The sequence below is a fragment of the Phyllostomus hastatus genome, unplaced genomic scaffold, assembly GCF_019186645.2.
Source record: "Phyllostomus hastatus isolate PE091 unplaced genomic scaffold, TTU_PhHast_1.1 phas_contig_29, whole genome shotgun sequence".
In the NCBI taxonomy this organism is placed as follows: Eukaryota; Metazoa; Chordata; class Mammalia; order Chiroptera; family Phyllostomidae; genus Phyllostomus; species Phyllostomus hastatus.
The window spans coordinates 44357916-44382818 of record NW_025333835.1 but is presented as its reverse complement, the minus strand read 5'-3'; the positions used below and the strand labels follow the sequence as shown (position 1 = coordinate 44382818).

The 24903-nt window shown below is 63.5% G+C and overlaps 1 protein-coding gene across 2 annotated transcripts in view; it reads right to left on the bottom strand.

The window, feature by feature from the left end:
- Positions 1-13882: 13882 nt before the first annotated feature.
- Positions 13883-24903, bottom strand: part of LOC123818903 (mitochondrial intermediate peptidase) — an 86440-nt gene continuing 75419 nt past the window's right edge. For both annotated transcript variants that reach the window (XM_045839240.1, XM_045839241.1), the window contains exon 19: positions 13883-14157. In XM_045839240.1, the coding sequence (XP_045695196.1) occupies positions 14060-14157 (98 nt within the window). In that variant the 3' untranslated portion in view covers positions 13883-14059. The remainder of the gene's footprint in view (positions 14158-24903) is intronic.

The window sequence follows — 24903 nt, the reverse complement described above, 5'->3', positions numbered from 1 at the left end:
GGCGCCCGGCCCCGGCCCTGTGCCTCAGGGGGCCCCGGTGCTTTGGAGAATCTCTCTCCAAATGCCCTACCCCCCACTTCCAGGCGAGGACCGGGCAGAGCAGCCCACGCTCAGGCGGGTGCCTGGTGCCCGAGACAAGGCCGGCACGGCCCAGAGTCCCGTTCCTCTCCTTCAAGGCGCCCCCTCACTCCTGCCCTGGCTCTCGGGGACAGACGCTCCAAAGACCTCCAAGTCTTGCCCCTTGGGTTTTCCTGGGGCCCCGGGGCTGGGACTTGGCCCCGGGAAGTGGCCTGCCGAGTGGGTCCTCCGGAGATGAAGAGCAAAGCCCTGCGGTCTGAGGTCCGGGTTAGCCTGAGAAAGCCTCGTTGGCAAGGCCGCCCTCTCCGACGGCGGGCGTCCAATAACCTCAGTTCTGAGAGGAGCCTGGGCTCACTCTCTGCCCCCTGTGCTTTGGGACCACAGGGGCCTGACGACCAGCGCGGGGGTGGGGGGCAGCCGTGGTGGAAGGAAGGTGTGGGAGCTGGGGGAGCCTCCAAAGACCAGGGGGGTTCAGGGGTACGCCCAGAACCTCGCTGCTCCCCCGGACCTTTCTGTGCCCCAGGGTTACCCCAGTTTGCCTCTTTCTCGAACATAAAAAGGCTGAAAAAGTAGCCCATGAGGGATAGTACGGGATTTTGAGCGCTCCACCTCATCCCGAGAAAACTCACCCAATTCTGTGAGCCTCGGCCTGGGCGGGGGTGGGGTGCGGGGAGGCCTACTTGGGTCTGTGGGGCAAGCCCGAGGGCCGGAAGGAGCTCGTGTACGACGCCCGGAACGGAAGCAGACCAGCAGGGAAAGTGAGGCCCGGGAGGAAAGCACTGGCACACGATCGTTTCGGTCATCACGTCGTCACCCCCATAAACCACCGACACAGTCACCGCCCGCTTGATCTGTGTGCAACGCCCGTCTGCCGCTGCCCACCGCGGGGAGCGGGCAGCTTCGGGCCGTGAGGACAGTCAGCAGGGACGGGACTCCGGTCAGAGGCGTCCCACAGCGGAGACGGCCCCCAGGGCGGCCGACTCCCAAGGCGCTGGTCTCTGCCGCTGTCCGTCGCGGGCGGGAGCTGAGCGTCCGTGCCAGGGGCACGTGTAAACCTCTCTCAAAGTCTGAGGTCCGGCGTGTGGAGATCAGGTAAGTTCCAGGATCAGGAACGTCTGTGGGGCCCTGGCCCAGTGGCTCAGTAGGTTGGAGCGTCGTCCCGGTGAGCCAGGGCCGTGGGTTCGATCCCCAGCCGGGGCACAGACGAGAAAGAAGCAGGCAGGGGGTGCTGGAGTGGGTGGGGCGACAGCCCGATGCTTCTCTTCCTCTTCCCCTTTCTTTCTCTCTCTCTCTGAAGTCAATACAAAATATTTTTTAAAATGTCAGTTGTAAGCCCACTCTTTTGCAATTTATGGCATGTCCCGAACCCGATACAACTCTGAAGACACTGAGATAAGTGGTTAACGCAGACCAGAAGGAAAGAAGAAGATTACTGAGAGTGCGCCCAGAGGGCTGGGACCAGAGCCAGAGGGTGCTGATAGAGTCTAAACCGCGTTCAGGATCTCGTTTTACAAGGGCTGGACCGGAGCTCTCCAGAGCCACAGGACAGCCCGCGTGTTATTTTTAAAGATCGGGAGGACACCGTCCCTCCCTCTCCCACCCCAGCCAATCTCTCTGCGCCCCCCGTGCTGTGCCTGCGGGTTAACCACAGAGGGCTTTGATCTGAAACCTAAATGCATCCTTCTTCCAGCGCGGACCCGTTTTCATCCTATAAAAGAAATGGCAAACGAAACTCATCTCTGTCCTTGATGTAATAATCCCTCGCCCACAAAAAGAACTCAGCTGCTCCCTGTGCCCATTTCCCAGATAAGTAGCCTCAGTTATCTTACGTTTTCTTTTCTTTTTTGTTAAAAAAAAAGATTTTATTTATTTATTTTTAGAGAGAGGGAAAGGAAGGAGAAAGAGAAAGAAAAATATCAATGTGTGGTTGCCTCTCGCACGCCCCCTACTGGGGACCTGGCCCGCAACCCAGGCATGTGCCCTGACTGGGAATCGAACCGGCGACCCTTTGGTTTGCAGCCCGTGCTCAATCCACTGCGCTGAGCCACACCAGCCAGGGCCCAGTTTTCTTATGTTTTCCTCAGAGGTCCTGGCTCTGAGTGTTTCCAGCAGCTGCTGTGAGGGGTGCTGGCTGGCCAGGAGACAGGCTCACAGGGAAGGTCGTTCTCTGCGACACTGGGGCGGGCGGCTGCCCTGTTCACTGCAGCTGAGCAGGCCCCTGTTGCAGGCGGGAAGGAGGACAGAAGTCAACAGAGGCCATCACGGAGGGCGGCGACTGAAAGGAGGCCCAGAGTGGAAAAAAACGCAAGGAGGACGAGGATCCCAAACACGGTTGTTTTTAACGGCACGGAGGTAAAGCCTTTGGAAAATACCAACACGGAACACGACCTCAGGGGAGTGGGAAAAAAAAACGCCAGCAAATTACACGTGAGCCTGAAACGGGAGAAGGCCGATGTGACCACACGGCACTCAGGCCGCACTGGAGCGCATAGTTGAGGGATCGGGTCACGGACGAGGACGAGAGCGATTTCCCCTGCGCACACTGAGACCGAGTCCCGGGCCCTGGGATGGGGGGGGGGCTCAGATAGTAGGGAAGGCTGGGAGGGAAGGCACAGGCCGGGGAGCGGGTGGGGGGCACTGGTTTTGGAGAAAACCAGCAGAGCTTGTGTGAGAGAGGAGGCTGGGAGGGAGGAGGCCCCGCCCCAGGGCGAAGGAGAGGCGGCCGAGGGAGGCAGCAGCGGGGCCGTAAGTCAGCTCACACGGTGTGGCCGCAGGGGACGGCCGCAGGGGACGGCCCCAGGGGCCTCCGGCTGGAATGGCTCTCGGAGGCACGGAGAGGCCAGGTAGCACCGCAGCCGAAGTGAGGGCTGGTCCGTCCTGCAGCCTGCAGCCGGGGCAGGGGACCCCTCAGGGCCTGGGATGCGCTCAGCAGGAAGGGGCCTGGGCGCCTCCTGCCTTTCCAGATGACCGCCACAGTCGCCCCATCGAAGGCTGAAGCTCCCGAGGCGAGGCCCGGGCTGCTGGTTCCCGCCTCCGATCACCGAGGCGCCGCCGTGTGTGAGTGGCAGCCCGGTCGAGGTTACCCCTCAGCGGATCTCTCCCTCGTGAGCTGTGCTTCCCGCCCATGTTTTCACAAATAGCCAGCAGAGGGGCGGGAAGCAGGGGAGGGCAGAGGCGGCAGCAGTGGCAGAGATGGGGGCAAGGCCCTCGGGCAGCGGGGAGCCGAGTCGGGGGCACTCGGGGGACCATGGGTTCCAGGCCTGTGGCCAGCGGCCTGTGGGCCTGGAGGGCTTGGGCAGGGAGCCCGCGGCCCTCAGCAGCCCCCAAGGGCATCCGGCGGCAGGCTGGAGGAGGCAGTGAGCACCCCCGGGGCCTGTTCCCGCGCTGAGGCCCAAGTGGACCTCCTTGGCTGGGTCAGACACGCGAGCCCCTCAGCCGTGTGCAAACGGGGATGGAGCCCGCAGGCGCATCACGGCGCTCCACACTCCCAGAGCGGAACTCAGGAGCCTGACCCTCAGCGGGCAGCAGGACGGGGCCCTGGAAATGGAAGTAGGGGGTCCGCAGGAACCGAGGTGGGAAAGGAGACCTCAGCCAGGGCGCCCGGGGCCCCTAGAGCCGGCAGCAACGATGCCACAGGGGGAGTGACCTGCGGGGTCTGGCCGGGCGGGGAGCAGGGGGGCGCAGGGGGGCCCAGGGGATGCCCTGGGAAGGCCTGAAGTGGCCCGTGGTGAGGAAAAGCGTGGATACCGGAGCCATGCGGTCCGGATCTGGAGCTGTGTGACCTCGGGCAACCCACTTCCCTTCTCTGTGCGCCTCGGTTTCCCCTGCCATAAGAGGAGGATGAAAAGCGGGCTCCACCCCGGCCGGCAGCAGCTCAGCTGGAGTGCCCTCCGGTTCACCGAGAGGTTGCCAGTTTGGTCCCGGGTTGGGGTGCGTACGGGAGGCAACCGATCGATGTTTCCCTTATACTGACGCCTCGCTCTCCCCCCTCCTTCCCCTCTCTCTAACATTGATACATGTGTCCTCTGATGAGGGTTGAACAAAAAAGGATCCACCTCTCAGGGCTGCTCTGAGGACTGTCAACGGAACTCAGCGTGACTCGAAGAAGGTGCCCGTTAAAGACGAGCAAAGGTCTTCCACATCTTGTGCTCAGAACCCAGGGATGGCGGGCAGGGAGGTGGCGGGCAGGGAGGCGGCAGGCCGGCTGGCGGGGCTGGTGGGGCTGGCAGGGAGGGGCCGCAGGCCGGGCGCTGCCCACAGGCTCAGGCCCAGGGGGCTTGGGGGGGGAGGGGTTGGAGGAGATGGAGCTTTCTACTTCTTATTTTATAGATTTAAAAATATACGACCTTTGAAATGGCATTTGCAATCCCTTTCCAATTACACGGCCTACAAAAAACTAAAATTAAAATGCTCTGGTATTTTTATATTGCATAACTCGAGAGCTGTTGCTTAAACACATATTTACTTGTGGCCAAAAGAACAAACAGAAAACAAATGTCAGAGTTTAATTATTTGGCTCAAAAAAATAGATAATGCTAGGGCAGCGTAAGGAGAAAAATGAGTTCTACAAAAAAAAAAAAAAGGTTCCTGAAAAGGGTAAAATTAGTAACCAAAGCAAAAATAGTTCGCATTTCCATGCCTGTGAAGTCCTCCACCGGATGAAAGGCTCCAGTGTCCGGCCCGGCTTGCGGCCGGGAAAGAGTGCGGGTGGGAGGGGGCTTGGGCCGGGGGACCTGAGCCGGACGCCTGGGCGGAATCTCGATACATCTCTCAGACGAGGGAGGAGACAGTGATTTTTCTTTTTTTTTTTTTAAAGATTTATTTATTTATTTTTAGAGAGGGAAGGGAGGGAGAGAGAGGGAGAGAGAGAGAGAGAGGGAGAAACATCAATGTGCGGTTGCTGGGGGCCATGGCCTGCAACCCAGGCATGTGCGCTGACTGGGAATCGAACCTGCGATGCTTTGGTTCGCAGCCCCGCGCTCAATCCACTGAGCTACGCCAGCCGGGGCAAGACAATGATTTTTCAATGAACTTCTAACACACTCACCCATGCTTCTCACATACACACATGTCTTCCTACGGCTACGTGAGGGGTCAGGGCCGGACGGCCGAGCCCCTGGGTGCTCGGGGCCTCTGCACCGGGCCACGGCCCTGCCCGCGACTCCTGCAGGAAGGAGCCGGAGAGCAGGTAGGAGCAGGCCCCAGCCAGCCCCGGGTCCGGGAGAGCACAGCAGTCCGTCCGTTCGGGGTCCCTCACCCCCCTCTGCCGCGCTGCCCTGGCGGGCTCTCGGCCCTCCGCTCTCCAGCTGGGGAGGCCCTCGTCTCCTCAGCAGGAGCAGCCGGCTATGATCTGGGGGAAGGCTTGGAAAGAGGGGCCCCGGCCGGCCGGGCCTCGGGTGCGGGCTCCAGCCTGCTTTCCACGGGGCTCAGAGCCCAGCCCCAGAGGCCCTGCTGCCACCCCGTACTCGGCCGCCGTGTTTCAGACGGAGGCCTCTTCCTAGGGCCGCTGCCCCGGCTGGTGGAGAGCGTGGTACTGCAGCAGCCGTGGCCACAACGGCCCCTTCATGCTGTCACAGCCACCTGGGCCACAGCACGCCTGGGCCCCCCTCTCCGCTAGTCCCTGCAGCACAGGATGGGGTCCCTCCCCCATCGCCCAGGCACCGACGGTGGGCCCAGGCGCAGGGGGACGCGGCGGGTTCCGGGGAGCTGGGCCCCCTTGCCCCGCCAGTCCCGCCCCACGTCCCCACGGAGTCTGACTCTGCACACCAGTGCTCCTGGCTCCGGCGGGGCAGCTCAGCCCGTCTCCCGATGGCCACGCCACCCGCTGGGCTCTCTGTCGTGCGGGAGCCACACACCCTCAGCACTGGGGGTGCCGATGATTCAGGTGACCACACTGTTTGAGCCCAGGACAGCGCTCCAGGTGGAGAGTGAGTGAGCAGCGGCCCCAGGTGAATAAATAAAGGCCTGCTCGACCTCCTTCCTGCAGGTGACTGTGACCTCCCTCCGGCCTCTCCCCGCCCCACGCCACACGGGCCTCAGAACAGCAGCCACGGCCTCGTTCGTTCACGGGGCATGCTGGGAAATCCCCGGGGCCTCCCCAAGTGCGGAGGCCGGAGAAGTGACCGCAGGGGGCGGGAGGTGTCTGAGCAACTCCTTCCTGGGAGGGCTCCGGCCAGGCAAGGAGCCGGGTGTCCGCACACCTGCAAGGTCAGAGGACGGCAGAGAGGGGTCTCCTCCCTTCTGTCGCACAGCGGCCGCTGAGAGGGAGGGAAAGGGTTTTTAAACAGTGCTCCAAGCTCGGGAAATCCGACACCCGGTCTCCATGGCAGCGGTCGCTCTGCCCACACGTTCCCACCAACAGCCCGCGGCGGGCGCAGGGCCGCGCCAGAAGCCACTTGAAAGAGAGCGGCGGGGCCCGCGCGCCTTGGAACTGCGAGTCTGCAGGTCACACGACCGACCGCCGCGAACGTCAGGCGAGGCCTCGCCGGCTCAGCTCCCCCGCCCTGCCGGCCCGGAGGAACGGGCGTCCCGGGCTGGGAGGGGCAGCTCGCGGCCACATGGGCCCCGCCCATCCCTAGCCCGAGCGGCGGGGATGCCCAGCTCTGTGCGGGGAACGCTGCCGAGGCCCACGAGGCCCCAGGCTGATGCTCCACGTGCCAGGGAGGCGGCGGGGGATAAACCGGCGCTTTGCCGCCCAGCGGAAGCGCGGGAGGCGCTCCCCGGCCGTGAAACTCACAGGCAGGCCCCACGGCACCCGGGGCCGAGGAGCGCCCCGAAGGGACCACCCAGGGACGCGCGCGAGGGGTCGGCGAGCGGACAGCCCGCTTCCTCCCTCACGTGGGGTCCCGGCCCGGGCCGCGGAGTGGCCGCGAACGGCTGCACCCCGTTTTGTGGATGAAGGGGGCGCGGGCCTGGGACGTGCATCCCCGAGGCTGCCGACCTCGCGGAGCCGAGCCAGCACTGAAACCGGGTCTTCCGGTGCCGGAAGTCTGAGCCGTTGCCGCGGGGCTGTGGTCCAAAGACCTGCGGTGCCGTGACCTTCTGGCCACAAAGCCCCGGCAGATGTTAGGCCCGTGGGGACGTGCTGAAGGCAGGTGTTGGGGGGAAGCCGGAGTCCTCGGGGTCCGGGGAGGGGAAGCCCAGGGTGGACGGAGTGCTGATGCCCAGAGGGGCCGCTGTGCACGGACAGGGGGGTCCACAGCCAGCTCCTCAGCACGGAGCCCTGAAGCCGGTGGGTGCTGGGTCCCAGGTGCGATCAGTCCCGCTGTGGCCCTGCCGGGCGATGCCGGTGAACACGGATTTGGGACGAGGTATGCGTGACTGGTGACCCGGGCTGGTCTGCGGGGACCCCGGCTCCCCACTCGGCGGGGGGGGGGAGCAGCCCCCCTGGAGGTTAAGAACGTGGATTCGGAAGCCCGAGCAACTGGGTCCAAACCCCAGCTCTGGTGTTTATCAGCCGCGTGATTTTACACACCTGCCTCTGAGACAGCAGGAAAGTGTGCGCGCGAGTGTGCACACACACACACACACACACAGACCAAGTCAGGGCTGCAGCAGCCCGTGGAAGGCACGGTGTGCACGTGTCACTCCTGCGCACGGGTGCTCCACCACCGTTCTCACAGACGCTCACAGGGTCCGTGAACACTCTGGTCGTTACCGTCCGACGCACGGACCTTTCTCTCTCTCTAACGCCCGCGATGATTCCACAATCATTCCAACTCCCTCCGGACTCCTGGAGACCTGCTCACACCCTCCAGGTTGGGAGTCAGAGCCCTTTGCGGGGGGGAGGTGGTTACCATCATCCTGGACCAGAGCCACGTTTGAAACCCGTGGCCTGACCCCAGAGCACACCTGACCACTCGTGGTTGGCGAGGGCGCCCCTCCGGAGGTCTCTGTCTCGGCGCATCTGGGTGCCCGTCGGTGCCAGGAGTAGCTCTGCACTGTTCGGGGAGCTGACCACGTGACTGCAAATACCTCAGACAATCCACGAGGTTTTAAAGCATGGCTGGGTGGGCACGGTGTCCGGAGGAGGCAGGAGGAGACTGCGGGGCCAGGCCTCCCTCCCCCCGCCCTTCTCCTCCCACCCAGAAGGTTCCAGGGACCCCGGTCAGGCTTGGCTGCAAACGGCCTGGGGCCATGCCATTCACAGACCTTTAATTTCAAAACTCCATTCCTTTCTCCTTGACAAACCAGCAGGGTTTTCATTTTTCCCTTTGGAAGAGTTACTTAGAAACTACAGTAAACTAAAAAGTGATAAAACGGCCACGGGTAACAAAATTACAGGCGAAGGAGGGAAAACCACACGGTCACAGGGTTCAGCGCGGCGCGGAGGAAGTGATGTTCCGTCTGCAAGGACGTCTCAGCCTGCAGCGGTCCCCCCACACGCGCAGCTGGGCAGCCTTCGGCGCTTGTCGGGAAACTTGGGGTCCTATCTGCAGGTGCGCAGGACTTCATGACGCCACTGGTCTCTGTGGTTTTGCCTCGCCGCCCCCCCCCAACCTGTCCCCGATGGGTCTCTGTCACCCGCCCTGGTCCAGGTCCTGCCGTGGGACTGGCTGTGAGCCCGTCAGCCCCGCGGCCAGAGCTCCGGTCCAGTCTGGGCTCCTCCGCAGCCCCGGATGCCGCGCTGGTCTTAGACCGCCCCTGCCTCACCGGCCGCCTTCAGCTTTCAGAAGCCAACTCAGTCCCGCACTCCACACTGAACCTCCCTGTCGCCTGGCCCACCCCTAGGTCGTGACGTCCTCGGGGACCCCCTCACCATTGCCAGGGGAGGGGAAGGTGCCCCCTGCTCCGAGGGTCCATGCCCCTTCCCTGCGCTCCCCTCCCTGCCCCTCCTGGCCCGCCCGGCGCCCTGGACTGGCTGGCTGGCTGGCATGGGCAGGGCCCCCCCGGAACTTTAGGGTTGCTGCAGGCTTCCTGAGGCCTGGTTCCTGGAAAGGCCAGGGCGCAGCTCTACGGAGCCCGGAGTACACCCCAGAGAGCTCTTTCCTCCCTGCCCCTGCCCCCCAGGGCAGCAGACAGAAGCTTCTGCACCCGAGGGCCACCAGGAGCTCTCTTGCCCCAGAATTCAGAAGAGCAAGTTAGCATGACTCCTTGTGAAACAGACTCTCTAAAGTCTTGCCGAACACGCTGACCTGCGACCCACGTACCTGGAGGAGGGGCTCCATCCAGTTCCCCGCCCTCCTTTTCCCAATGTGGCGGGCAATGTCCCTTCAGGGACCTCCTGGGCGGGAGCCCGGTGTGTAAATTCTGTTCCCCATGGCTGTCATGCTCTCCCATGGTGGCACCTGAGGTCCTTGGTGGACCCGTGACAACCACAAGGCTCTGAGAGACACTGGCCCTGAGAAGCTCCCTGCGACGGTCCCAGATGGGCCCCCATTCTTTCTGGCTGTAGCCACTTAGGACGGACTCAGGCCCCGAGGTGACAGCAGCCGCTGGGGCTTTCGGCCCTGTTTGGAGGATGCAGGCAGGCTGCCCGCTCCCTCTGGGAAGCGGAAGCCCACTCTGGACTCTCGTCCCAGAGAAACACACACGCACACAGGATCCTGCATGTAAGTGTGGGTGCCCCGTGGGTCTCGCTCAAAGCCCCTCCCTGCTGCTCAGTGGCCACCCGGGACCCTGGGACCTGATGGTCTCTTCCTTTCGGTGTGACACGGTTTGATTTCAGATTTATCTTATTTGCAGCCAAGAGTATCCTCACCACTCCGGACATTCCCGTGTGGCCATGAGATGCTCTAGTGGTGTCCCTGTAAGACATTCCCCATTTTATTCGAGCTAGTTCCAATCCGCATTCTCTGAGGTGCCACCAAGGGCGTGAACACACGTGAGGTTCGTGGCATTAAAACTCAGGCAGGAAGAGGACACACCACACCAACAGGGTTATTTTGCGTGCAAGAGAAAATGAATGTTCATTTTAACTTTCTCTACCTGACGATTTAAACCACGTCCGAGGCGGTCACACCGCACTAAGCGGGGCGGTGCAGCCGTTGACGGGAACGGGGGTGGGGTGGGGTGGGGTGGGGTGGGGGGAGTGAGAAGCACGGCCTTTACTGCACACTGGATGCCCTTTGGGAGCTGTAATTGCATGCACAATGGAACTGTTTCAGCGCTCAGGAGACAGGAACAGTCGCAATGCCGGTGACACATCCTCCTCTGAAGCCTGCCCCCCCCACCGCCCCCCTACGAGCTAGGGGAGGAAGCAGACCACCCCGCCGGAGTCAGAGTCGTGGAGAACACTGCTGGGGCTGAAGATGGCTCAGCGAGGGCGTGTGAACCGCAGTGACGCCTCGACCAGGACGCGGCTGGCCCAGCGCCTGACCCCAGACCCCGCTCATGGACTCCATGCAGACTCAGGGATGGACACACAGACCTATTTTTAGAAACAGCTTTATTGAGATACAACTCCCACACCACAAAACTCGCCCATTTAGGTGTATAATTTCATGGTTTCTGGTACATTCCATGAACTTTTTAAAAACAGTCGTAAAACGTTTATAGTCTTCTACACAGAGTCCAAGCTGGGCGGCCTCCGGGTCGTGCAAGGCCTGCCCGCCGGGGGGCCACGGGAAGTGGGATCCTCCTCCCACGAGGCGGCGTCGGGACGGGGCCGGGGGTGCTGTGGCGCCTCCTGTCCCGCAGGCCCGGCCCGGCCCTTCCACTGTGTCCGTTCACGGCGGCGAACGGGCTGGCCACGTCTGAGCCGTCTCCTGGGAGGAGGCCCGTTCAGGTCCGTTTCAGCGGGGCTCTCTAGAGAAACCGAACAAACAGGCGTATGGGGGTGGGGGGAGAGAGCGGGGTGGGGGTTGATTTTGATAGATCTGCAGGAACCAGCTCCCGCGATGACGGGTGCCGGCGAGTCCAGCCTTCGCGGAGATGCGGGGGCGGCAGGCCCCCCCCGCCCCCACCCCGCGTGCTCGGGGGCGCAGCCTCCGTTCCGTTCGGGATTTCGGCGGATCGGTCGGGCGCTGCCCACGTGCTGGAACACGATCCGCTCCCCGCAGCACTGACCGAGGTGCACGCTGACTTCACCCAAAACCGCTCGTACTGGAACAGCCAGCACGGGGCTCGACCACGCCTCTGGGCGCGGTGGCCCAGCCGCGTCGCCACGTGAAATGAGCCGTCTTCATGTCGATCTCGAGACGCGGTGCGTGGGCACGAACACCACTCCGGGCGCGTGCCTGTGGGGCTCCGTGACGGCTGTGGAGTGGGCTGGCGCCGTCTCGCCCACCCCTGAGCCGGCCTCCGGGGTTGCTGGCGCGCGCGCACTGGTCCGGGCTCTGTGCTCCTCCGCGGCGGGCGGGCGGGCGGCCGCGAGGTCGGATGCGCAGCCCCTTCTTCCCACGGTCTGGTCAGGGTTCTGGGGAGACCCATCCGTACTCACTCCTTCCCTTTCCCGAACTTCTTCCGTCTGGCTTCTCTCCCCCCTCACCGTCCCGAGTTCCCGGGTTCAGTGGGAGCGTGGCCCAGCGTTCCCCAACCCCGGGCAGTGCTGGACACTGACCGCCCCCCCCCGCCATCCCCTCCTCCCTCCCTTGGCTCCGCCTCCCAACTGTTCAGTTCGTCAGCTCGGCTGTCGGTCAGGCCCTGCGCGGGGCTGGGACCCAGGGCGGGCCCCGGCCTCACTGCCTCGCTCGTTTCCTCCGCTCTGGCTCTCCGGCTGGTCCCTCTCGCGGCCGAGAAGGACGAGCACAGTGATACGCAGACAGCATGAGCACTCCATAACATGTGCACTGTCTACTAACTAAATTCTGGGCTTCCACAGGGAGCAAGACGCGATGAAAGGGACCCACCCTAAAGCAAGCAAGATGTGGCCTTTCACCTTAGGGAATTAAAGGGTGTAAACACATTCACAAATAAATGCATTATAAAGCAGAAAGTCCTGGAGCTTTTAAAAAGGTCTAATTATATGCTGCAGGTCAAGATCAAAGGAAGGAAACCTCCTCTTGGTCTCGGGCAAATGACATTGGCCTTACGGAGCCCTGATCGGCCATGCGGGAGAGGAGAGGGGGGAGGCGGCCCCCGGGCAGAAGCCCCTGCAGGGGACAGGCGTGCCTGGGGGAGGGGGGCACCAGGAGCGGAGGCCCGCTGGGGGCCGTGGTCAGGCCGGACAGTCGGGCCTTTCACCAAATGTGCGACGGGGACTCAGTGCCAGGTGGGGGGCAGTGGCGTGACGTGGTGAGCAGTGTGCTTTAGGAGGGCCCTCTGACAGTCACTCAGAGGGCCTGGGAGGACCGAGCGGGGTGCCTGGGCAGGTGGCTGGAGGTGCGGCTGCCTGGGCAGAGAGGGGAGGGGACGGAGGGGGCTGGGCGGCGGGAGGGAGACAGCCAGGAGAGTGCCCGGTCTGGGAGTTTGCTGGCTGAGGAGGCGCCGCTTCACCGGAAATGGCAGCGCAAAAGCTCCGTGTGTTTGGGAAACGTGGGTTCAGGGAGCAGGTCGGACCCTTTCACGTGGAAACCCGGGACGAGCGAGCGCCCTGCCCGCGTTGTTTGTGGAGGAGGCACCGCGGGGGAGACTCGGGCCTGCGCACCTGGGAGGCCAAGTGTGCTGAAAGCCGCCTTCTGGACCCCTCTGCCGGTGTCCAGTGTGAGTGGGGAGGGGTGGCCAGAGGGTCGGTCACTGTCACCTTGTCGCACGCCAGCGGTCAGGAGCAGCTGTGTGCTGCGGGAACGCTCAGTTTGGTTCCCTGATCGCTGGAGTCCGTGCACGGGCCGTGTTCTCCATCACGCGGCTCCAGCAGCAGAGTCACAGACAGTGGCACCGTGCGTCTCCTCCTGGGAGCCCGTCCTGCCAGTCTGGAAGCACTGGGTCACGGGCCTGCTCACGCCGGTGTCCCCGCACCACTGGTTCCAACCTGCCGGGTGGGTGTGGGGGCAGGGCCTCTGCGGGCCCTGAAGTCAGGAGAGTGGAGGCCCCTGGATGGGAGGGAGCACAAGGGAGGGGGCAGCAGGGCAGCAGGGCCGGGGGCTGCACCTGACCTGACCCTTGACCCGACCCTGCAGGCCCCTCATCTTGCACCACCAGCCTCCACAACAACAGCGTGGAAGAAATGTCTCTTGTTTAAGCCGCCCTGTCTGTGGTCTCTCCTTACAGGAGCAGACACAGTGAACACCCTGAATTAACCCCTTCCTGCTGGAGGGGCTGAGTGGGCTGAGTGGGCACTCAGCTCTGCTGCTTTCCCTGAATGTGCAGAAATTCCCCCAGAGTCTGTGAACAGGGTGCACGAGTGTCCTAGTTTGGGGGATTTTTGGTCTTGCCTTTTTGCACTGTCACTGGTTATCCAGCGAGAAGCAGGAACGAGCTTCTAGCAGATGCCACTGCAAAGTCTGTAATTAAACTCTTGACTTTGATGGTGGGAAAACCCCGTGAAATCACCCTGCGGGAGCCCACAGCAGCGGCGCCGTGCGCAGCCTCGGGTGGCAGGCGGGTCTGGAGCAGCACGCGCAGCAGCGAGCCTCCCGGCTTCCTGCCGAGCAGCGGCCGCGCGGGAGAAGCACGCGATTCGGTGCTGTCTGCTCTGAGTCCGCGGAGTGTGCGGAAACACCCAGGGAACAGCCAGGGGCGTCGGTGACAAGGACTCTGGGAACCACACTGGGCTTCTTGGCCCTTGCAACAGACCCGCCCTGCCCGCCCCCAGCCCCCCGCCCCCCATCGCATTTTCCGAGCTCCGACAGCGGTGCGGTGCTGCGCGCGGAGGGACCGGGGAGCGCCCGGACCGGACGCCCAAGAACCCCACGCGAGAGTGCTCACTGGCTCCCGGGGCGGGTTTCCGCGCGCCCAGAGGTCTGCCAACGGACTGACAGCCGGGTTACTTCACACACACTGTTTATTCACGCGCCGCCCGTCTCAGGCTCTTCGGCAGTGGGCACCGAGGCGGACACCGCCGCGGTCGGAAGGGAGCGCTGGCCGCGGCAGCACTCGCAGCAAGGTCAGCGGCAAGGTCAGCGGCCACGCGGCTGGGGTCTGGGAGGGGCGGGCGCGTCCGTCACTCGGAGTCCAGGAGGAAAGTCTCGAAGTCCGGGTCCAAGTCCGACACGAGGGCGCTCACCAGGTCGTCCACGGAGGGGCGCCTCCGCAGCATCCCTGCCGACAAAGACAAGGTCAGCCGGCGCCGCGGCCCGGACGGCGCCGCGGAGGGAGATGGGGGAGGGACAAGGGGGGGGGACAGCGGGGAGGGACGGGGGAGGTTCCCGCGGCACACACTCCAGGGGCACGTCCACGTCCAGCGTGGGCAGTCAGAGTGGTGGGGGGGGCTCTGATCTGACCCGACCCGACCGGCCGTGAGGCCACTGCGCGCGGTCACGGCCCCGTGCGGGGCCGCAGGCGGCTGCGGTCTCAGCGCCTCTCCGGTCCGGACGTGGCAGAGAGGTTCGGGCCCAAACCTGTTTCCCGGGGGTTTCCGCCCTGCAGGTGTTACCACCGCGCACGCGCCGTGACGTTGGAAGACTGAGTTTCCAGGTTACCCTGGACTGGGCTGCCTCAGAACTTAGTGTGTTTAACACACACTCGCCAGGTCTTATTATTCAGTTTTACGCGCTTTAAAGGCAGTCGAGTGTTAATTTTTTGGCAGAAATCTTCCAGAGTCAAGGGGCTGGCTTCCCTCCAACCTGCCTCTCCCGGAGAACCCCCAGCTTCGCAACTCGGTGACGCTGCGCCCGTGGAAGTCACTGGGAGCCTCCCGCCCGCAGCCGTCCCGGCCCGGCCCGTCCCCGTCTGACGCACGAGCTGCTCCGGGGCAGAACACGGAGACGCAGCGGGAGGCAAGGAGGCGCCGTGTCCGCCATGTACTGACGTTTAGTAAAAGCTGGACTTACCTCCATTTGTCACTCCGGAGAGAGGGACCCTATCGATCAGCCTCGCCTCCCCAACCCCTGTTCTTGGCGGGCAGTGCTCACTCAGGGCTGAACAGGGCTCTGACCCCGGCACTTAATGTGGGGGATGGAGCCTGGAAGTCTAATTCCAGACTCCACCTCAAGAGGCCTGAGAAGATCGCCCGAGTCCGTGATTGCCCTCCAAGTCTTCACGTCACTCAGTTAACACATGGTGAGCGCTTGCTGCGTGTTGAGAACCAGGTCGGGTCACGATGGGTCAAAGTGCAAAGAGGAACAGTCGGGGTCACCCCAGAGGGCAAGCAGGACACATCCCGAAGGAAACCTGGGGAACTGGACACACCCGGATGGCAGGAAAATCTAACCGTGACCCCCACCACATGCTGTACGGGAAAGTCAGCTTGAGATGCGCACAGACCTAACTGTGGAAGTGAAACTGTGAAGTATCCAAAAGGAAATACAGGATAGCTTTGTGGCTTTGAAGGAAGCAATGATTTCTTAAGACACAGAGGAATAACCACCAACGATGATGTGTTTTATCAGAATTAAAAACTTTCACTCTTCAAAGATACCTCTCAGAATACTGGTACCCAGAATATATAGAGGAGTCCTTAAACTCACCATTACAATATATTTTAAAAAACCCAAAATGGACAGAAGAGCGAAGCAGACCTCCACGGGAGAAGACATCCACCAAACGCGAAAGTGTAACAGGCACCGAGCAGACCGAGGTCACTGTTGCAGGGAAGAGTGGGCAGGAGCGGGGGGGCCGGATGGACACTGCACGGCCGAAAGACCTGCCGACCGCGGCGCACGCCGACCGACCGCGGCACGCGCCGACCAGGCTGCGGGCGCCCGGACTGTCTCGCGTCCGTGCTGGCCTGACCCCCTTTGGAAAAGGCCGAACAGTTCCGCGCACAACCAAGCGCAGACCTGCCCCGCAAACCAGCGACCCTCCGAGGCAGTGACCCCGAGGCAGCGAGAGCAGTGGGCAGGAGGAAGAACTCGCCTCCCGAACCGGGAGCCCGCGGGCGTCCGGGCATAGGACTCGGCTGAACACGGGGGTGGACTCGCGCCCCGGCGCACGACTCCGCGATGCCGGCGCAGGAGCGGACGGGCCTCGGGCGGCGCGCCGGGCGCGGGGAGCCTCACGCAAGGGAGGACGCACTGTGTGTTTTCATTCGCGCGGAGCTCAAAGACGGGCCGACCAGTCTGTGGGGGGGGCGGGGGGGGGAACCGGAACAGCGGCGGCCTTCCAGAGCAGAGACGGCGACTGAAAGGGAAGGGGCGCGGGGGCTTCCTGGTGTGAGGGGGACACTCGGCTCTAGCAGATGCCACGTGTCCAGTGTCCAGGGGGGAAACGGACTCCCGTCTGCCACCCGCTCTGAAAAGTACCCACGTGCGTAGGCCCCAGAGCCCGTGCACGCTGGACTGCTGGGCGGGCGGGGTGGGGGCCGCGTGCGCGAGGAAGCAGACGCAGCAGAGCGTGCATCGTGGGGCCGGGGGGGGGCACGTCTGTGGGCGGCGGAGCGATCTCGGCTCCGAACGGGCGGACGATGGCTCGTGGGCGTGAGGCACACACTGAGCACAGTCGGATGGGGGCGGGGGAAGGGAGCAGCAGGAGGAACCCAGATGGGAGATCCAGAGGCCTGGCGAGCGGCGGGGGCCTGGGCGGGGCCCTGGCAGACGGGGGAGGCTTAGGCCCGAAAGGGGGCGCTTCCCGGGGAGAGGACACCGCAGAGGCAGGAGGCTGGGGAGCGCCTGGTTCCGGCGTCTGCACCTCAGGACGACGTGTGTCTGAGGAGCAGCAGCTGCTGGAGGAAACCCCACTGCTTGCTCTGCCTTCAGCTGCGGCGCTGCAGTCCCAAACACAGCCTCCTTTTCCCAGGGGAACCGTCCCTGTGGGCGGGACAGGGCCTGTCCGTCCTTGGCCCCTCTGTGCAGGCGGCAGGGACAGCGGGCCCTGCTGACGGGCAGCGCTGCCCCCGCCCCGCCCCGCCCCGCCCCGAGTGGGTGCGGTCCGACGGGACCCTCGGGCTTCCGGCCTTCCCGAGGGGCCAGGTGCCCGCCGCACAGGGCGGCCGTGGGTCGCAGGCGGCGGCCCAGCAGCACAGCGCGCCGCGCTCCTTCGGCGTGCGAGACGTCCTGTAACCAAGGCGCGAGCACTGCAGGAGCTAACACCCCTGTGCGCGGAGCACATGCGCGCAGCTCCGCGCGGCCCTCCCGGGCCTTTGATGTGGCTCCTGCGGCTCGGCGGGCTGCCAAGGCCAACGTGACCTCGCTCTGCCCCTCCGGGCGGACCGCCCCAGCAGCGCTGGGCCTCCCCCCGCCCCCCACCAGCGGCTCCCCGCCCACGGGCGCTGCTGCCTCTCGGGGAAGGGTGGCCGTGGCCGCAGTGGAAGAAAAACACACACGCTCGGGCATTTTAAAATAAAACCCGGGCAGAGCCCAGCGGTCTGGTGATTCTTCCTGGGATGCGATCGCTGAAGATGAAAAAGGCTCGGACACGAGGAAGTCGGGCCGAGGGGTGACAGAGCAGGCGCCGGGGCGAGAACCCGCCCAGCACACTGTCCCGGCGTCCTCGCTTTATTAGGTGTCAACGGTTTGCAAGCGCCAGCATGAACTAACCTCTGCATGGAATTAAACGGAAAAGCACAGTGTTTTCAAGCAGTTCAACAAATAAGAAAAAGTGAAGTTAGCTCTTATATGCGTGCAGTCAAAAAAAAGTCCCGAAAACCCTTTTTTTTGGAAAGCTGACAAAAATGCCCCCTTTGTCTTCACACCTAATCTCAGCAGGGTGAAGACCAGACTCGCCCTCCCTCGGGCCCCGGGGGAGGGCGGGCCGTTCAGCCGGCGAGTGGGCGCGGCTCACAAACACCTTTCACTGTGGAAATCACCTGAACTGGGGAGGTGGGGGGAGGGGGTTTCCTGGATTCGTGTTTCCAGCAGGACCGAAACAGACGCAGGACGGCAGGACGACCGCAACGCTGGGAGCGGAAAAGGGCCGGCGGTGCCGCGGCACCTCGTGCAGAGGCACGAGGCCCCGCTGCACCTGCCGGTCAGTCCATCTGCACGGAGGCCGGTCATGTGGTCCGTCCGCCTGTCCTCGCGGGCATGTGGGACACGTAAGGAGCAGGCGAGGAGTGGTGATTCCATGCACTTTTCTCCTCTTCTCACCCGAGAGGCAAAAGGGCCAATCCAGGCCAGGGGGGGGCCCGGAGCGGTTTTACTGTCGGCCTGGGCACAGCGAGTGACACTGTCACAAGGGCTCCGAGGCTGACTTCCGAGGCACTGGAGGCTCCCAAGCTGTGTATGTGCTCGTCTCTCTGGAGACTGTGGACACCGAGCTGGGGACAGAGTGGGGACACAGCCGCAGGGTGAGGGCCTGGCCACTGCAGCTGCTCCAGACGGGGCCGTCAGACAGAAGAGGCCACTGTGACGAGGGCTGCCGCCTGGGGACGAGGACCGACGCACCCGATCCTTACCGCACGCCTGTGAGGAGCCCCCCTTACCAGTGAGGCCAGGGAGCAAGAAGAGGTCACGGGACCGCGATCCCCTTTCTCCAGCCCCGGCGTCTGTCCGCAGAGCCTGTGCCCGCAGAGCGTGGGGCACACAGGAGTTCCGTACCACAGCATGCGGGCAGAGAGGCCCACGATTAAACACCGGCACCCGGAACACACCAAGACCAGATGTGTGGAAAAATTGTGGAAAAAAGTCCAGGGGTTTGCTGATGCCACCAGTGGCTGCAGGGACCTAACTCAGGACCTGTCCCTCACTGCCTCGGGGGCACAGCCGACCGCGCCCACCTCTGCGCCCCGCCACCCGGAGGCAGGGCGCCCAGTGGGCTGGGAGCAGCCTCGGCCGAGAAGGCCGCAGGCTGGGGCCAGTGACAGGTCCCTGCCCGGCCGTGACCGAAGCCTCTTCCTCTCGGGGCACGACACCTGCCACGCCTGGCTGGGGCGGGCGTCCTCTTCCGGCGCAACACCGGGAGGAGGAGGTGCCCTCCAAGTGTCCGTGGCAACCCCGGGCACGCAGCAGCCCTTACGTGTCTGAGGGACTCTGACCCCGCACACCACTTCTGTGCTTTCACCGAGGAAACGTCCCGTCAGCCCGGGGCGGCTGCACCGGGCGCTCAGAGCTGCATGTTCACGCCCTGTTGTGCTGTAACATGTATGAGACTCTCACAGACCACGGTTGACAGGCCGGCGTGCACTTGGCATGAACTCTTCAACCGCCTGCGTACCTGTGCGGAGGCACGGCTCACACGATCGTCCGGAAGCCTGGCGGAGAGCCACGGGTCGGCAGTCCGGTGGAGTCCCTGAGCCGACCCGGCAGAGAGGGAGTCTCGCCCCAGCCCCTCACTCAGCCCCGGGGTGGCTCGTCCGCATGCTGTTCCACGCCGAGAGTACGGGGGTTACCAAGACGGCCCAAGATGGCAGAACCAGCTTCAGCCTCGGAGGAGGAGTAGGGCCGTGACAGCTTGGACGCTGAGCGCCCGCCTGCTGCAGAGGGCAGCTCGGGGGCTGGGGCGGCCGGCGCCCGCGGAGAGCCGGACAGGTCTCAGGAAACCGAGGAACCACCTGGAAGACGAGACGAGGCTGCTCGCAGCTGGAAACGGCAACCGGAGAACCGCCGGGCAAGAAGGACGCGCTGACTTCTTGCCTACCTAAACCAGAGACCGTCAGTTTCTCAGACGAAACGGGAACCACCTTATGAAATGACAGTGAGGCTGTTGGGGGCCCTGTCCTCGGCTCCATGGCGACGCCGCAGGGAGGGGCCGCAGAGGTGGCAGGAGCCCCTGGAAGGGCCAGGTGAGGTGTGTTCCGCCGGAGAAGGGCCTGGGCGTCGGGCCGGCAGGGAGCGGCCGGAGAGGCACAGGCCTGGGCCCTGAGAGGGCCAGGGACCCGCCAGGCAGGAGGGCCAGCTCTGTAAGCTAGCAGCAGCGCCTGCGGAACGGCGCTGGTTCCTCGGTTCCTGACTGCCGGGCGGGAAGCTGGGAAGCGCATCGCGGCAGCTTCTGGGAGCAGCAGTTCTGGCTGGCACTTCTGTTTGATTAAGATCCCGTGTCTTTCCTCGAGTCCAGGTGAATTACAGTGCGAGCTCCACGGTCCCATGCCCTCTCCCCGGCCTGGCGGGAGACACTCCCCCCGCCGGGGGTCTCAAAGGCGCAGTGAAGCCCTCACGGGGTGCGCGCCCCAGGCTCGCAGGGGGGCCGGGGCCCCAGGGCTCCGCAGGCTGCAGCCAGGTGCTCGGAGCCCAGGGTGGCCCAGAGCAGGGGAGGCACCGGTTCTTTGGGAGTTACACTCAAGGCCCATGACACTCTGACACCGCAGCCCACAGGCAGTTACTCAGGGGACAGCGTGGTGGGCCTGGGAGGGCCTCACGCTTCAAAGGGCACGTGTCCTGGGGGACCTCGGCCGGGGGTGCTGCAGCCCGGCGGAAGAACCGCCTGTGGCCGAAGAAACGGCCCCGCGGGCTGGGCAGGTCAGAATTCCAGGTCCAACGGACTACCACCTGGCTCAGCACAGCACTCCAGTGACTCACAGTTCCAGGCTCACTCCCTCTGGTGACCACAGGAAAGGCAAAGCCTTCCTCTGCGAGCTGAGGGTCGCGTGCCCCTGCAGAAGGCGCTCTGTGCGCAGGCCGCTGGGGGGGCGGGGTCGGGCAGCGAGGCCCCAGGAGGCCCCAGGTCGCCAGAGACTGCGCAGAGCGGCCGGGGACCTCCCCGAGGGCAGGCCGAGCGTCAGTGATGCGCCGGGTCGGGAGCGCACAAAACCGGCACAGGGTCATCTCCTCCGCCAGACCACCACCGGGCGTGAGTGACACAGTGCATTTGCCACGCAGAAGATGCTCCCTGATCGGCGCACACCAGGGCCAGGGGCCTGCGAAGAGCTGCCCCAGGAGCCGAGGGAGGAGGCGGCCCAGCCTCCCCGCAGGTGGAGCTCCTGAGCCCGGCTACCACCACCGTGAGTGTCTGGGCGTTATCGTCGCACCCCCAGTCACAAGTGCCCAGCCGGCGCGTCACCGTTTGCTTCATTTCCCCCTGTGATCTGCCGTCTGCTTCTTCCAGGGCAACCGCCCATCACGGAAAGGAAACGAGAGATGAGCTACAACAGCAAACCCAGCGTTCCACCTGCGGGCAGCTGTGCGGAGAGGCCGCCGAGAGGCGACCACGGGGTGACGAGCGCGCCCTGGGGGCAGGGGGTGGAGACAGGGACCACCGGGGCTGTGGACGCACAGAACTGAACCGCACCCTTGGGGAAGGTGGACACGCTGAGCTGTGCATCACAGACACCGCACCCCAGTTCTCTGAGAGACGAGAGTGGCACGAGAGCCTCGCCACACCCAGACGTCCAGCGGGGTGCCGCCCGCCCTCTGCAGCCAGACACGACCGGCGGTCTCTGCATCTGAGGGTGTGGGGCGAGGGGCCGGGGGAGCACCTGGGTGTGCCCGGCACACGGTTCTGGAAGCCCACCCCAGAGTGCACGGCTGCTGAGATAATTACACGTGCCGACCCCAGCTCAGACGGGTCAAGAACGCGGGTACAAGGGCTGGCCTGGCCGTCTGAGAAGCCGCGCTCCAGATCCGCCCCCCCCACGCCCAGGGCGACTGCAAGGCTGCCCTCGCCCTCTCTGCTTTGAAGTTCACTGCTGCTGGGCTGTGGCTGCCCACACCCACTCCTGGGGTGGACTCCCACTGCCTGCCCTCGGCTCCTGAGAAAACGAGGGCACTGGCCAGAAAGCGAAGCTCCCTCCCTCCTCTGAGCTGAAGGACGGCACTGGCCCCTGGGCTGGGCCGGGCCTGCAGCCCTGCACACAGGAGCTGCTGCCCCCAGCCCAAGCAGAGCGCCTGTGCTTCCTGCTGGCGGGGGCTGGCCGGGGCTGGGCAGGGCGGGCCCACCCAGCAGGGGCCTCAGACGTGCTCCGTTTACAAGTTAGTTTATTTTAACTTCATTGTCCGATTGAGTAATTCCAGTTACCATTGAATTTCTGGGTTCCAAAACATTGTGCCTTTTGAAGTTCAACGTCTTCCTTAAACAAACATACCCACCCATTAAAGAGGCACACGCCCTGTTAAAAATTCAGGGTGCGCTCAGAAGGGCGGCCCCAGCCCGGAGGACGCAGGTGCTCTCCTCCATTCCCGCCTCCCGGGGAGCTCTGGGCCCCGTCAGAGGCTGCGCTGAGCACACAGCCCCGCAGGCTCTGGTGAGCCGCCATCCTCCTCGGCGACAGAAGCTGCGCCGTGACCCACGAGCCCCTGAACGCCAGGCCCGACCCCGAGGAGGGCTTCCCTCACGCACCCCAGTCACGCCGTGCGGGAAAGGCCGGGCTCTGCCCACGGGCGTCACGGAGACCGACGGCCGGCTCGGTGCTCCCGCACTCACTCAACGAGCGCACTCGGCTGCAGAGACACGTCGGTGCCGTGGACGCCTGGTTGGTTCTGGTGTGCATGCGGCCCACTTGGGACCTGTCCCCATGACGTCTTGCTCCGTGAACTCAAAACCGTCTTCTCGGGGCTTCGGTGTGATCTAGACAAGGCACCTCAGTCACGGAAAACTGCTCGAGAGCGAAGGGGGGGCACGCGGTGGAACATGCACACGACGACTTCCAAAGTGAAGGGGCCCGGCAACCCCTGACCGAGGGCGAGGCTGCCCGCCAGTCCCAACAGACCCGCAGGAGCGCCTGCGCTGGGGTTCTGTTCTACCTCTTGCTGCTGTGGGACCTCAGGGGCAACGACCAAATGGAGCCCCCCAGCCCGCTGAGAGCATGCAGCGAGGTGAGGCGTGCATGGTGCCAGCACCTGTCCGGCCGCCCAGAGCACTCCTCGCAGGTCTTAGCGGGGTCACTGTTAGCGTTCTCGTGATTGCGGCTGCTATTGTTGTTGTCTCCTGCCTGTTCAATGTGGCACATGTAAGAGTTGCAGAAATGAGCCTCGGCTGGTGTGGCTCAGCGGACTGAGTGCCAGCCTGTGGATCAAAGGGTTACCGGTTCAATTCCCAGTCAGGGCACATGTCTGGGTTGCGGGCCAGGTCCCCAGTAGGGGGCGCTCGAGAGGCAACCACACACTGATGTTTCTGTCCCTCTCCTTTTCCCTCTCTTCCCCCCTCTCTAAAAATAAAATCTTAAAAAAATAAAAATAAATAAGTAAAAGCAGTAGACATCAGTCTTACCGGTTACTATCCAACCAAGTGTTAGTTCCCTTAGAAAAACCGGTGCACAGGCTGCAGCAGTTTTAGTAAGACCCGAACCCTGGAGTGAGCAGGGCCTGCGCACGGAAAAGGAGCTGGTGGACGTGGCGCGGGCAGTTCAGCGACTGTGAGTGTGTAGTTTAAGATTTGAAGAATTTTTAAAAACTCTGTTTTGTTTAAACTGCTTTTAGGAAAAATGTAAATGAGTTTAGCAATCCCCCCCAATCCTACAGCTTAATCAACCTAGACATACATTCAGCACTGTAAGAGATGAAAAAACCAAACACGTGTTGCTTGACACCCCGCAAAGGCTGTGATGGGGCAGGAAAAGAACGTGCCGGTGTCCTTCACATATCTGAGATACGCAAACTCGGAGATAAAGGAGGAATTACTCTACTAAAAACTTTAATGTAAAGATAAACTGTTAAGTATAAAAGAAAATTAGGTTTAGGCATGATCTAAATCTAGTTTCATTATTAGCAAAGTTACACATTAGTCAAAAGGAAAAGTTTCCTCTGGAGCTGAAAAGACTCAAATAAACAGAGAAGGAATCTTGTCACGTTATCTTCTGGGAAATGGTCCAGTCGACGCAAGAGAAACTTCCCTGTCTCCACGCTCCCTGGCAGCGTTTCCAGCCAGAGCCAGCACCCCGACATCTTCAGCCCAGTGCAGTTCTTCCACCGAGAGCGGCTCTCGCTCTCGACGACCTCTACAGCGGACCACCGTCATCGCCTGACTCCCACGGGTGCAGTTCTGGAACGGAACTCATCGGTCCCGCCCCCTGCCCCCCTGCCCCTGAAGCCTCGGGGGTGGAGCTAAGCACACTGACCAGGAGCCCCGGAGGACCTACTGGCTCTTCTAGCCCGTCTGCAGCCCAGCACCCGCAGCCCACACCTGCAACCACGTGCTAAGGGCGCATTTTAAAAGATTTTACGGTGTTTTCATCAAGCAGTCAGAAGAGCTGAAAGAGTATCATCTCACAGTATCTGTCTCACACCGATGCTTCGCTCTCCCTCAAAGCAACGAGAACAATGTCCTCAGGTGAGGATTAAGAAAAACAGAGGAGTAGTTGTAGACTGTATCACTCGCCTTGGGGACCTTCTGGAACGCACACCACAACTCCCCGGTTTCCTTCCAGGACAGAAGCAACGCGTGGGGAGCCGGGAGAGACGGGCTGCGACGCGAGACAGGGCGAGCTTGCGAGACCCGTGTGCCTGACGCCAGAAGGCTCGGCCGAGGGGTGCGGTGTGGCGGCCCCGACCGGCTCTCGGGGGCAAGCGCCCCGACTCGCTCACCTGCTCCTCGCACCTGACGCCGCTCCTGTCTGAATTCCAGCCAGCCGCTGCTTCGCGCCTCTGTCCGCACACCGCTTTCGGTTAGAGACGCGAAAGTGAAGCCGAGAGCTCCTCCTTCTCCGGGAAGGAGCAGAGGAGTGAAGCTGTTCGGTACCTGCAGGTCACCTCTGGAACACTAACATCGGGACCGTCACCACCCCTCTCCCCCCCACAGTCGCTGTGTGGGGCCGAGGGGCGCGGGAAAGCGTCAGGGACGCGAGACCTGCCGCGCACCCCACTCCTCCCGCGGTGACAGGCACCCTTCCGTCAGAACCACCAGGACAGACGGGGACGTGGAGGGCGCCGGCCGCTTAGCCACAGGAGCCTCGGAGCGCTCCCGGGAACACGGCGCAGGGGTGAGGTCGCCGAGGGTCAGCAGAGGGCAGGCGGCCTCTCCCGGGCCGAGGGGGGCAGACTGCAGACCTGGGGGGCACGGGGACCTCAAGCTCGTGTCGCTTACACCTTCTGGGCTCCGAAG